The sequence below is a fragment of the Nilaparvata lugens genome, chromosome 1, assembly GCF_014356525.2.
Source record: "Nilaparvata lugens isolate BPH chromosome 1, ASM1435652v1, whole genome shotgun sequence".
NCBI classification, from domain to species: domain Eukaryota; kingdom Metazoa; phylum Arthropoda; class Insecta; order Hemiptera; family Delphacidae; genus Nilaparvata; species Nilaparvata lugens.
In genome coordinates, this window is record NC_052504.1 from 46,610,964 (window position 1) to 46,625,228 (window position 14,265).

A 14,265-nucleotide genomic window follows, 5' to 3' on the forward strand; every position below is an offset into this window, starting at 1 on the left:
AGATTTTATAATAGCCTATCAGTACATACACTTATCAAATTTTGCCATCTTTTGATAATTTGATTATAATACAAACCGGTAGAAGAGTGTTGAGATATATGTACTTATCAATATTTGTCAACTTGGGGTTTGGAAGAAAATGCTCTATCAGGCTTGAGCAAGGCCTATATCTCAGCTATTTAAAGAGATACAACATATTTAGTTACTAGCAGGTAACCCGTGCTTCGCAAGGGTCTTTCTTGAAACTTGACGTAATGAAATCTAGAAGAATTCAAAATAGGGCTATGTGCAGTGAGTCAGTCATTCTATCAGGGCTCGAATAATTTTGAAATTTTAATTAAATAAAACTGGAAGAATATAATTTCTTTATCTAAATAACAACAGCTTCATTGAAAGACCTGCATGCGTTTTCATATTGCCGATACAGCATTGATGAAACTGTAGACGTTTATTTAGCATTTGTCTCAAAAATTGTTCTAGCTGAAAAATTAATAATCCATGCTACGTGTAGGCCTAAACATTGCATCAGGAAAACGAAGTTTCAAAACTATGTTTTTTCAGGTAGAAAGCAATACAGTAACAGATGTACCTTTTTTAATTTCGACCATATGATTTGGTGATTTTTTAATAAAATCGAATGTACCATTAATGAAATTTAAACATTAATTCTGAAAAATCTAAAAGGAAAATTAAAATTTGGGCTTCCAGGTGCACGAGATTAATATTTTTAAAATCTATGTGCAAAATTTGGAAATCTAAATCATTCCCGTTTTTCCGGTATGCAATCCACAAGTTGACATGTTTTGATGCGAACGAACGAACAAACACAACCCTACTCTCTCTTATTATATAGATACCATCTTATAGATCTAATTTTTCTGAACACAACCATATGCATAACTCAATATGTTCAAAAATGTGACTTATCAACTTGTGTCATCTACCCACAGAGTTGTTCTGGTAACTAAATTAAAAATTTTGTCAGATTGGCATTAAGTTGAGTTGACTTTTTTAGGTTGGCACCAAGTTGAAGATTGAAATGCATTTATCCAGGACCTCCTAAATACCAATTTATCCAGTACCTCCTAAATACCTATTTAGGAGGTCCTGATTTATCGCGGAAAAATTGATTGGGTACTGCTACTTCAATCAGTGCTATTCCTGGGAATATAAATAATATTACTACTAGCCGTCAGGCTCGCTTCGCTCGCCATATCCGTCTAGCTAGGGGGCTCCGCCCCCTGGACCCCCGACTGGATTGTCCAAGAATGAGATCAGCAGGCTCGCTTCGCTCGCCTGCATTTTTCATTTGAGCATTTTTATCATATGTTACGACGATCCAGTCGGGGTACAGACTAAATGTCTGGCTAAACGGATATGGCGAGCGAAGCGAGCCTGACGACCAGTATTATATAGATACAGTAAGTGCTGAAGGCTATTAATAAAATGGTTCATGCATAGACAAATAAAAATCATGATTCTTCATTCTTGAGATTTAAATATATTAATTTTGATTCTAGATAGGAATTAATTTTTCCAGTAATAATATTGTTTGGAGTACATGATCAAATATTTCAATGTATTTATGTATATTATCAGGGAAAATCACAAACAAAAAATGATTCCAATAATATAATAAATCAAATTGGTTTTTATTATCCATGATAACATGAAACAGCTGTTATATAGCTAAGGTGAACGTTATATTTTCGAGCTCAAAATTTAAGTGGTTTTATTCTTTATTTTGTGAATTTAACGTTTTTTTTTATGTTTTTACAAAAGTTTTACTATTAATCTATCAAAATTATAATTGTTTGTTTTATTCTAATCTATACTCTCAGATTGTGATTTGGTGTAGAAAATTGAAATGGACATAACCTATGTATAATATTTGCACAATTTGAAACTGAATTGGGAAATTGAAAAAGTTTTGGGCAATAACCTGTTTTTTCTTTCCCGATCATTATATTGTTTGTGGTAATCTAATAAATAAATAATTAACAGGGCACAAAAATTCAAATCATACAACAACGCTAAATATTATAACGCTACAATGATTCATAAGCATAGTTTTATTCAGAAGCAAAGTACTTGTGACTGTATTAGCACGATTCAGAACTGGGCTAATATACGGTAGCAAATATTACGAGAAGTACCTAATTCCTGATTCACCAAAACAAGTGCAGATCACCATGTACAACGGCCTGTAAACAACTGAACAATGGACAGTTGATAACTGTCTATTTTTCTATTTTATAAACAATCGAATTCATTTCTGGTCAATTATGAATTTAATAGAATCTACCGCGCAGGCGCCTAAACCCAAAAAAAGTTATGATTCATATAAGCATAATTTTATTCAGAAGCAAAGTATTTGTGATTCTGCACGATTCAGAAAACATTCCAAACAAGAAGATCGTCAGTCGTTACAATATTGACCCTATTGGAAACCCCCCCTCAATACAATGACAAGGATGCAGTCTGCGCAATCTCCCCCCCCCCCCAACGTTACCACTCCTGGACAATGACAATGTACATTGTCATACTGTACATTAGTTTTTGCATTTCACCTTTCTTCCAATTGAATACTTGTACCCTATTACCACTTCAAAGAAAGTAAATGTAAATGAAAAAAAAGTGAACAGAGAATTGGCTTATCTTGGAAATCTTGCAGTATACTAAAAGTATTTTTTTATTGCAGAAATTGTCGTTGAAGCATGAACTATTATTCATTCATATTATCCAATAACTTACTTTTTCTCGAGAATTTAGGAATGATTGGTTGTTTTCTAATTACAGTATAAGAAAAAAAACATGTAAAACTTGATCTCTCCAAAACTAAATTTTTCCCGGGTAGTATCATGTAAAGTTCTTGGGTTGAATTTGAATTGCCATGCATGGCCCAACATGGATAATAAAGAATTCGATGAGAGAAGAATGAACCATGTCTCCAAAATAGCTGTACAAATAGAATATAGTACAGATTTCATGTGATATTGAAATGAAATGGGAATAAATAATAATATGGATGTCAAACTACTGTATAAGCATATAGAATAATAGAGTATATTATATGAATATAGTATATAACATAAAACACAATAGCGCAGACAAGAAGACGGGCAATATCTCATTGAACAAAAATCAATTGTTTCGACAACCGAAAACCAGTTTTCCGGTTCTCCGGTGTGAGTGTGTACTCACAATCATAGCAGTTGGGACTGTGTTAGTGAGTTCGACCACACTTTTTCGAAAGGCTAGTAGGGAATTGAAGCTTTCTCGATTGAGAGTTCTTTGCAGGTACATCGTTCTAGCGTGTTTCGGACGCTATTTTCCAACCGATAATCATGAAAATGGTACCAAATTGTTCAGAAAGATTTGGACATCTGGCGCCGTACCGCCAAATTCCAATTTTCCAACTATAAAATGACTTTAAAATTAGATAAATTTGGAGAAAATTTGGCAAAGTTTGACGTTCAATAGGAAAAAATTGATAAGTGATATCAAAATTTGGCGGTACGGCGCCAGATGTCCAAATCTTTCTGAACAATTTGGTACCATTTTCATGATTATCGGTTGGAAAATAGCATCCGAAACACGCTAGAACAAAGTGCCTGTTTCAGCCCTTTTTCCGAATTATAACATTGCTCTTAATTGACCAGTTGATCTGCACAATATACGTTTTTCCGCGCTGAATGCCCATTTAAGTAATACTACCACCAACAGGTAGATGGTACATAGAAACCAGCTGGTCAAATGCAAGGCAATTTTTTAGCGGGTGTACCCGGAAATCTATTTGAGATAGAACGGTCTACCTGGTCTCAGTTTGTAGAGCACAAAATAACGCCCATAGGGATTTTGAATCATAAGTTTAAATTGCGGAAGTTAGAAGATATAGTTGATTGAAAACGGAATTTCCAGCTAAATCGGGTTTCTGAAAATTTGATTCATTTCTTAAAAACTGTAACTCAACACTCAATAAAGATAGAGAGCTCCGAACCATTTCATTATTTCTAAAATTTTATTATCTAAAAAAAGGTGTGAGTGAATTTTTCTGTCCAATGGCGTTAATCTCAAAGAACTGGAAAAGGAACCAAAAGTCTGTGGTATTTGGGGCTCCCTGTGAAAAGCTCCAGGTATAGAGGGTCAACTTTTTATATTAATTTAAGCTGTCCAGTACTACAGAATCATTGCTTACAGCTTACTTTACAAAGTTTTCAGAGTAAAGTAGAATAAGAGCAATAGACGAAAGAAATAAGTGGAGTATGACTATATAGTGAGATTCACGTTATAGTCAGAGGAAATGATAGGAACGCATTGTTGTCACTTTTTAGTTTTCACCGTCTTGTACAGTAAATACTATAAAATCATATTTATTGTTTTTATGTGCTACTTGATTCAAATAAAAACAATACAAAAACTTTTAGTACCCTTTTATTAAAAACTTTAAAATATTTTTTATTAAATACTATGCATAGCCGTGATTCAAGCTATCCCAGTATAAATTATGATATAATATAAATTGTTTAATCTTCTAAATAATGATCAATTCTACCTCAAAAAATTCTATATTTTTATGATTTCTATAATTAAAAAATGAATATTATTTTCTAATAGCGTATTTTATTAGGGCTACTTGATTTGTTAGTTGAAAAATAATTTCATATTACCTTTTTTTGAAAAAAAAACGTTTTCATATAACATACAATAACAATGATCATTTCATTTTCAAGTTTGAAAAAATAAACTCTGATCTCTAGATCTGTTAAGAAAGACTTGAAAATGGATTGAACATTCCGAAACTAGTTTTTATTGTAATTTATATGAAAAAGTTTTTCAAAAAGGGTACTATGGAATTAGTTTTAAACTAATTATTAGTTCATTATATTTCTTCATAGCATACAAATGATTTGGCAACATGCGAAGCTTCAAAGATGGAGTTATCTGCTTTGTCTAATGAAAGACTAGGGTAGCAAACTAATATCAATCAGGTGCTGACTTTATAAAATGGATCCCACAAAATTTATTATTTTTGGAGAAATACCAAATGTAGCAGCATTGATGACTTGAAGGCAATAATTAGCATAGAAAAGAAGCTGTGGAGGCAAAAAGGACAAATTTTAGTTGAATGCATTTGCAGTTTTTGATGCAATTTCAACTGTATTCATCCACTTCTAGATTTATTTTTTATACTAATGCACGATTCAATATAACCTACTATTGTATAAGAACATTCTTTTTGCAATGGATTTTAATTCCAATGGTAAAAAGTATTAATTTTAGAGAAAAATAACATGACTGAATTGAATAATTTTCATAAATATCCCATGAACTTTATACATTTCCATTCATATAACTTGGGCTCAACTCACACTTACGCGACTCAAGTCGAGAAGAGACTGCGACTCTAGTCTCTTCTCGACGTTTCCAAATGGTGACACTCAGACCAGTCGACTCTAGTCTCCACGACCTCGCGACTGTGAGACTGAGTCGAGCGTCGACTCCGTCATATTGGTCGAGCATCGACTTGAGTTGCGTAGCATTATGTATTTTTAATGAAAGTGAGGTTATGTTTTATGAAAGTGATGTTTTATAATTTTAGATAAGACAATAATAAGAATTAGATAAGACAATATATCCATAATAATTATTATAAAATTTGTTACATGCTAAGTAGTGACGAATTAGATCTTATATTTTTATAAAGTAAGGATAGAGAATGGAGTAGCATGGAACTGAAGTAGTGACAATGAGCAAAAAAGTCGTAAGGTCGAGAGACTGGAGTATCCTCGACTGGAGTCCTACGATTTGAGTCTAGGTAGTGTGAGTTGAGCCTTACACTTATCGATAAAAAAGGGAACTTCATCTTCAACATAAAACTACAATATTCAATAAGGAAATTGAAAAATTAAAATAACCTTATCGAGGTGTTTTTGGAATCGCTGAGCCGTTTCTATTCGTTGACGTTTCTGTTGCTCCATCATCACACGCAAAGTCTCGCGTGCTTGGTGGGGTCGAAACTCATTCAACAGGTGGTGAATGTGAATGAACAACAAACTGAGGTCTTCAACTTTTTCAGCACGTCTTGGGCTCTCCGGACACTTGACCAGCAGGTCAAGCAGGTCGAGAAAATTCACCAACAGTGAATGGTTGAGTTTGCGCAGCTCTCTTCGTCGATCAAAGTGTTGGGGATATAATCTTTTGATTCCCTGAAAAATAAGATGGAAGAATGAGAAAACACCAAGATATCGAATAAATTCCTGTTTTTATGTGATTAAAATGTATTTTTTACTAATTACAAATAACTATTTTTTCACCAAAGAACGAATGTGATGTAAGTATATTAGTGACTCCCATTCATAATAGTTCTATTACACTAGATGTGTGGCTAACTGGAATTCACTGATCAAGTAAATAATTTACTTTTCAAGTAAATTTTTACCTGCATCATTACCTGAAAGAATACAAGGCCCGGTACTACAAAAAAAGTTTTGTTTCAAAGTAACCAATAGTTTGAATAAAAATAAGTCTCTAAAAAATCAATTTTTTACCTAGATTATCTTTGTCAATATGACTCGTAACATTGTCACAAGATCCAAAAATTAGCCAGATGTTAGTGTATGATCACATTGGATGCGTAATTGTTCAAGTGCTCGGTTTTTGTGCATGACCAAGCGCGATGATGAGAGCCAAAATCTGGAAAGAGCAATTGGTACACTCCGCACTAAACGCGTGTACTTGCTGGTTGCGTTCAGTATGAGCAGCTGCAGACAAGTCACAACGTGTTTTAATGGCTCTTTTCAGAAGGGAGATCCATCAGACATGGGTAGCTACAGGCCCATCTCAATTATTCCTGCTCTGGCAAAGATTTTTGAGGTGTGCATGAAGATGCAGCTGGTTCTCTACTTTGAAAGAAGAGACCTATTTACAAACGCCCAGCATGGATTCAGGCAGGGAAAGTCAACGGTTACTGCGGTATCACAGCAAGTTGCTGAGATCCTCAACACTTTTGAGGCGGGTGACTCAGTGTCTCTTGCTCTGGCGGACTTGAGCAAGCCTTTTGAGTGTGTTTCACACAATATTCTCCTCAAGAAACTGGCTACCTATGGAGTCCGCGGTCCAGTCCTTGCCACCTTCAGAACCTACCTTTCTGATAGGAGGCAGGTTCTCACCCTTGTTGGAGCAAACTCAAGTCCACTACGGGTTCGTCACGGAGTGTCACAAGGTTCAGTGATTGATCCTGTTCTGTTCCTGGTGATAAATGTCTTCGGAGTTATGGGCAACATCCTCATGTTTTCTCACGATGCCACAATTTTCGCAAGGGGTAGAGCGCCAGACTTGTCCAAGAGGTTGGCAGCGGATATTTTTGAGCAGGCGAAGCAATGGTTCACCAGCAACAAGCTGATGCTTAATGAAAGCAAAACCTAGGAGACAACATGCACTCTTGTTCGGGGGCAGCTTGACGATCTCACAGAAGTGAAGCAATTGGATTTTACACTGGATGCTAAACTTGGCTGGAGTAGCCACATTGATAATATCTGTCTGAAACTAGCCAGAGTGATGTACCTACTGAGGCGTTTGAAGCCATTAATCTCCAGGAAACGTCTGGTGGAGGTGTATTTTGTTATGTTTCATAGCCATATCAACTATGAACTTCAGTTATGGGGACATGCTCCAGGCTGTAAAGATGTGATGCTCCAGCAGAAGAAAGCTCTAAGGATTCTTGATTCGGTGGGCGACTTGAACCACTGCCGACCCATCTTTATCAAGCCGAGAATACTATCGACGGTATACAATCAATATATCTGGCTCTCCCTGTTGCACGCAAGGGATGATTTCCACTTGCTCACAAGAAGAGAAGACAGACACTCCTACAACACCAGAGGAAAAGCGAAAATAGAAATCCCTTTCTGCAGGCTAAGTAAGAAGAAGGATTGTTTTCCAATACTAGACCTGAGGATTTACAACGCCTTACCTGACAGTGTGAAGAACTTGGACGACAGGAGCTTCAGAACAAAAATCAAGATCTATTGGTTAATAGATGTCTCTATTCTATTCAGTGGAGGGATACTTTGAGGTCACTAGAGACATCAGCTGAACCTCGAGTGATAATTAGGTAATGTGATGCTTACAGGCAAGGCCATCTTGATAAAGTTGAAAAATTTACTATTCTATATATTTTATATTTTTATGTTTGACTAAGTTTACAAACGTATTATAGGCTATTATTGACATAGTTTATATGTCAACCCTACGACAAGGACCAAGTCAGGTCCACTTTCTGACACAGTCAATCCAGATATCTGGCCATGAATAAGAAGAGAAATATAAAGATTTTGGTTTTTAGCTCAGGCATGATTTCTGATCTACGTGCACTTGCACACACAAGCATTCCATATGATCATAACCTTAGTCAATGCATGCTAAATGCATCACTCAATGCACCAAATACTTCACACGCAAGCTGGTTGCGTTCAATGTAAGCTTCTAATGACGAGTCACAAAGCTTGTTTTTATAGCTCTTTCCAGATATTTTTATTGGATTTTGCATGATCTCTGACCTGACGAGCATCAACATTACAAGCATTCAATGTGATTATGCCCTTAGTCGCTGCATGTCCCTTAGCATGCTGCAGTGGACAAAATGTGTTTGAACGTTAAGCTACTTTGTGGAGAGTAATATAATAAAATTTCAATGACCTTCTGAAACAAATTTTTAGGACAGTTTTTACAATAGAAGTAGGTCTATTACAAAAAAAAAACAGATTTTAAGCTAAGTTACTAACCTGACTTTCCAATGGTCGAATAATAGTATCATCCGCATTGAAAGGATTTCCAAACATAGAATAATTATCATGTATTGGTGGTGGAGGTCTTGGGGCCCTCCCTCTTCGAATATTTTCATCAGTATAGTTGCTTACATATTGAACTGGGGGTAATGGTAAGGAGCTGACTTGACTTGTTTCGGCCGACATTCCAATAATTAGATTTATTATATTAAAAGGCTTTAAAAATAATCAATAAACATGTATAAACCAATATTATTTGAAAGATTTCAAACTATATAACTGCACTAGATAAAACATCATAACATTAGGAACAAAATTAAGCAGATTAGAAAGTATCCAAAGGACAAAATTTTAAATAATTGAATGAGGTAACGGAAAATATTATAATTTCAGCACTTGAAGTATTGTTGATACGTATAAAACTAAATTAAAACTATTATTAACTCAAACTCTGATTGCAAATTATTCATGTCATTTATAGGTTAGTTTGTATTTGTAAACTGCAAAGTGGTTCAGATTCAAATGGCTATGGCAGGAGCAGCTTGATCAAAATTATTCCCTTAATAAGAATACTTATTTCTTGAAAATTATTTACCATTATTAACTATAACCATTTATTTGTCAATTGCGTATATTCAAACAATAATGGAGCGATTATAAAAACTGTGAATCTGTGAAAATTATGAAAAAATGTAAAAACTGTGAAAATTATGAAATCAAAAGTTGGTGGTGGTGTGGTAATGGAATGGTAGTGGCCAGAAGATTCCTCCAGCGAATTCTTGCACTTGCGACACCTTGCGATCTTGGGACACAGTATAGGAGTATACCTATTCTGTGCTTGGGATGTCAATTTTCAGTTTAGGTTAGATTGTTAGATTTGGGTGTTTGGGTATTATTAATTGTCTAACATAATTAAAATGATATTTATTTGACTCATTGATTGATGATCGTAAATTATCAAGTTTAGTTCTACTAGTTTTGATTTTGTGACTATTTTTTGTATTGAACTTGCATTAATCTACACAAATTACACACCAACTTCTCAAATGGCAACTTCAAAAACAGCTAACACCTATAATCGTCAAAATTGGGAAGATGCTGTAAGTATTAGCCTACTTCTATTTATATGTTAATTAAAAATTAGTCTTCGTCTCATTTTAAGACTATCCATTCCATTCAAATTGGATATTTTTTAATTCGTCTATTCTTGATAGGCCTATAGCATAACATATCTTTTAGTAACTTAGGGCTTAATTCATTGTAATTATTAAGCTAAATGACATAAAATATTGAATTATTATAAATATTGAATAAAATATTTATTTCTGGACTGAAAAGTGGACTCAAATCTATTCAAGTGGATAGCATAACCTATAATTTTTATTCATTCATAACTCTACCTTCATTGTATATCATTCATCTCATCATCATCATCACCTAGGCTTAAAATACTTCTAGAAAGTCGCCTTTGTAAAATAATAAATAAATAAAAATTAATGCATTATATATTAATAATAGCATCAATAAATTAGTTTATCTTCTAATGAATATAAAATGTTTGCACTAATGAATTATTTGGAAGAATAAATGTTAATCTTCAGCGTCATTAAACAATTTTCTTATATTCTGACATTTTTTCAAGAGTTCAACTTAATTAAAATTTCTTGAAACTCAAGTTTTTAATTTCATACAATTGAAAAACTAAAACGGTCTTATGAGAATAAGGTAAGGTTTGGTAAAGCAAAGATTGGAATCTGAACACAAAAACCCATATACTGGGTTTACCCATATACCGTACTCTGTGGGAGTACAGTAGGCTATAAATATGAAATAGTTTCTCAGTATCAAACAAACCAGTTAATCAATTGGTTCTTTCCATTAATATTCAATTTCAATTCAGTGAAAGAAGCTTGTATACTACACTCCCACTGAGTAATTTAATTATATACATGAACAGTCAATTAGTGGATTCTATTTTTATTCGGTTAGATATTCATCCAAAAATGAACTATATATTATATTTTAAGTATCCAGTCGATCATTTATGTTCTTATAATTATAAAACGTCAAAAGTATAAAATTAAAATGTTTACAATTTATTGACAGACAACCATTTAGTGCATTTCTCCATTATTGAATTCCCTTATATTTTTACATAATTTGTTACAATTGAAATAACTTTTCTTATTTTGATCCGCAATAGGCCTATTATTTTAATTTCTGTTTTGAGAGTTAACAACTTTTTTTTGTTTTAGGAATTCCCAATTCTTTGCCAGACATGTCTCGGTGACAACCCATACATTCGCATGGTGAGTATTTGAATATGTTACCGGAATTACCTTCTTCCTCACAAATACCAGCATGGTTTGTCAATACCACCAAGGCCGGATGGTTTGCGTCAAGAGTTTTAGTTACAACTATCTATTATTTTACAATACAACTATCAAGATGGCAGCATAGATTAATTAAGGCTGTGCAAAGGCTAAAAATTAAATTTCTACTGGTTATATTTTTTAAAGTTTTTTGATTTGTATATTATCAAGCTATCAAAATAAAAAAGTTTTCACAGAAAAACATTTTTTTTTCCGATGGAAAAAAAATCTTTTTGAGATATGATGAACGCCTAAAGTTCAAATTTTTGGGACAGAACATTTCAAATTCGGTAAAAGATAAATCCATGAGATTCAGAAGATAAATTCTTCATGGTATTGTTGATTTAATAAGACAAAAATGTTTTGAAAATATCAATTTTTGATAAAGTTATTCAATTTAGGCTACTAAAAATACCGTAACTAGAAAAAGTTATTTTTGGTAAATTGAATAACTTTATCAAAAATGGATATTTTCAGCATTTTTTTGTTTTATTCAATCATTAATACCATGAAGAATTTATCCACTAAATCTCATGGATTTATTTCTTACCGAATTTGAAATTTTCTTTCCCAAAAATTCGAACTTTAGGCGCTCATATCTCAAAAAGTAATGATCGGGAAAAGATGTTTTCCTGAGGAAACTTTTTCATTTTGATAGCTTCATGATATACAAATCAAAAAAACTATGAAAAATATCACCAGTAGAAAGTTTATTTTTAGCCTTTGCACAGCCTTAAACAAGACCTACCAAGTCGTCTAGAAAATATTCTCAAATGGAATAAATGGCTCTCTCTCAAACTAACATTTAAATCTAGAGTTATGCTGGTCTTGAGAATGCTGGTAAGTTTAAACTCTTTGAATCCTCCGGCAGTTTATTGAAGATCCACAGGGCCAATGCAGGAAATGCATTGCGGGTCTTTGGCAAACGGTTGTATGGCCAAATCTATAAGACCTCGACTTTTAACCTATAGTGAGGTCCACTTTATAATGGCAGTGGATAAAGATAGGAGAATAGCGATGCCGATTCTCTGCATCAATTAATTATATTTCTACACTGTCAAAAACATAATTGGCTTCGTTGTGAACCTAGAAAAGGATAGTACCAAAGGATAGCAAAACCAAAGTTGATCAAATACTGTCATTATAACGTGGACCTCACTATAGCGCCGCAGTGCAGGATGGTTTCTCACAGCTTGGCGTTGTTGTCATTTGAGATGGGTGTCTGGCTTGGAAGTGTTTCGGCCGCATTGTAGAATGACTGATAACGGTTGCCGGAAGATTAACAGCTGTTTTTTTTTTCGTTATTTTTCGTGATAGAGAAATTCTTATTGCAGATTCGTTCTCAGCGACCCCAAGTTTAGCCTGAAGGCTCAGAATGTCAACAATGTTTTTAAATAATTAAAAATCATCATGAAAAGTCATTAATATGGTAGTACACCACGTTTCTGGAAACTTTTTACTGGTGACTGGAGTTATTATTGACACACAAAAATCAAAATAATCGTGAGAAAGAAAACTGCTGATGAACGCGAATAAGACCGCCACTCCATTGTTCTATTGTCTCGGCTGCTTGGCTGAGCCTGGCTGGAGGGATCAAATAACCGACTGGATTGATCTTTCGTCTGTCCGCTAGGCGGAACTACGCCGATCATTGCTGGGTGGAAGAGCTAACTGCGGCCGCTCGCATTCCCACCAACGCTGCTATTATTTGCTGTCTCAGCGCCTAGTCCGATTCAGCCAAGCAACCAGCCTGCACTGCGGAGTCATTTATAGGTTAGTTTGTATTTGTAAACTGCAAAGTGGTTCAGATTCAAATGGCTATGGCAGGAGCAGCTTGATCAAAATTATTCCCTTAATAAGAATACTTATTTCTTGAAAATTATTGACCATTATTAACTATAACCATTCATTTGTCAATTGCGTATATTCAAACAATAATGGAGCGATTATAAAAACTGTAAATCTGTGAAAATTATGAAAAAAATTTAAAAACTGTGAAAATTATGAAATCAAAAGTTGGTGGTGGTGTGGTAATGGAATTGTAGTGGTACCTCTGATCGCCAGAAGATTCCTCCAGCGGATTCTTCACTTGCGACACCTTGCGATCTTGGGACACAGTATAGGAGTATACCTATTCTGTGCTTGGGATGTCAATTTTCAGTTTAGGTTAGATTTGGGTGTTTGGGTATTATTAATTGTCTAACATAATTAAAATGATATTTATTTGACTCATTGATTGATGATCGTAAATTATCAAGTTTAGTTCTACTAGTTTTGATTTTGTGACTATTTTTTGTATTGAACTTGCATTAATCTACACAAATTACACACCAACTTTTCAAATGGCAACTTCAAAAACAGCTAACACCTATAATCGTCAAAATTGGGAAGATGCTGTAAGTATTAGCCTACTTCTATTTATATGTTAATTAAAAATTAGTCTTCGTCTCATTTTAAGACTATCCATTCCATTCAAATTGGATATTTTTTAATTCGTCTATTCTTGATAGGCCTATAGCATAACATATCTTTCAGTAACTTAGGGCTTAATTCATTGTAATTATTAAGCTAAATGACATAAAATATTGAATTATTATAAATATTGAATAAAATATTTATTTCTGGACTGAAAAGTGGACTCAAATCTATTCAAGTGGATAGCATAACCTATAATTTTTATTCATTCATAACTCTACCTTCATTGTAGGCCTATTATCATTCATCTCATCATCATCATCACCTAGGCTTAAAATACTTCTAGAAAGTCGCCTTTGTAAAATAATAAATAAATAACAATTGATGCATTATATATTAATAATAGCATCAATAAATTAGTTTATCTTCTAATGAATATAAAATGTTGGCACTAATGAATTATTTGGAAGAATAAATGTTAATCTTCAGCGTCATTAAACAATTTTCTTATATTCTGACATTTTTTCAAGAGTTCAACTTAATTAAAATTTCTTGAAACTCAAGTTTTTAATTTCATACAATTGAAAAACTAAAACGGTCTTATGAGAATAAGGTTAGGTTTGGTAAAGCAAATATTGGAATCTGAACACAAAAACCCATATACTGGGTTTACCCATATACCGTACTTT

The 14,265-nt window shown here is 33.7% G+C and overlaps 2 protein-coding genes across 4 annotated transcripts in view; one reads left to right on the plus strand and one right to left on the minus strand.

Annotated features, from left to right (window-relative positions):
* The window catches only part of LOC111059224 (mediator of RNA polymerase II transcription subunit 7), an 11,919-nt gene extending 2,349 nt beyond the window's left edge, over positions 1-9,570 (minus strand). Inside the window, exons 1-2 of the mRNA XM_039435255.1 lie at positions 8,787-9,570; positions 5,919-6,209 (exon numbers count right to left, since the gene is read on the minus strand). Of these exons, the coding sequence (XP_039291189.1) occupies positions 5,919-6,209; positions 8,787-8,975 (480 nt within the window). The 5' untranslated portion in view covers positions 8,976-9,570. The remainder of the gene's footprint in view (positions 1-5,918; positions 6,210-8,786) is intronic.
* Positions 9,518-14,265, plus strand: part of LOC111059225 (pre-mRNA-splicing factor RBM22) — a 21,411-nt gene continuing 16,663 nt past the window's right edge. Inside the window, exons 1-2 of one of the 3 annotated variants that reach the window (XM_039435240.1) lie at positions 9,634-9,889; positions 11,045-11,098. In XM_039435240.1, coding sequence (XP_039291174.1) covers positions 9,836-9,889; positions 11,045-11,098 — 108 coding nt within the window. In that variant the 5' untranslated portion in view covers positions 9,634-9,835. Of the gene's footprint in view, positions 9,890-11,044; positions 11,099-13,248; positions 13,558-14,265 lie in introns of those variants that run through there. The other 2 variants (XM_039435242.1, XM_022346846.2) reach the window with 2 other exon arrangements.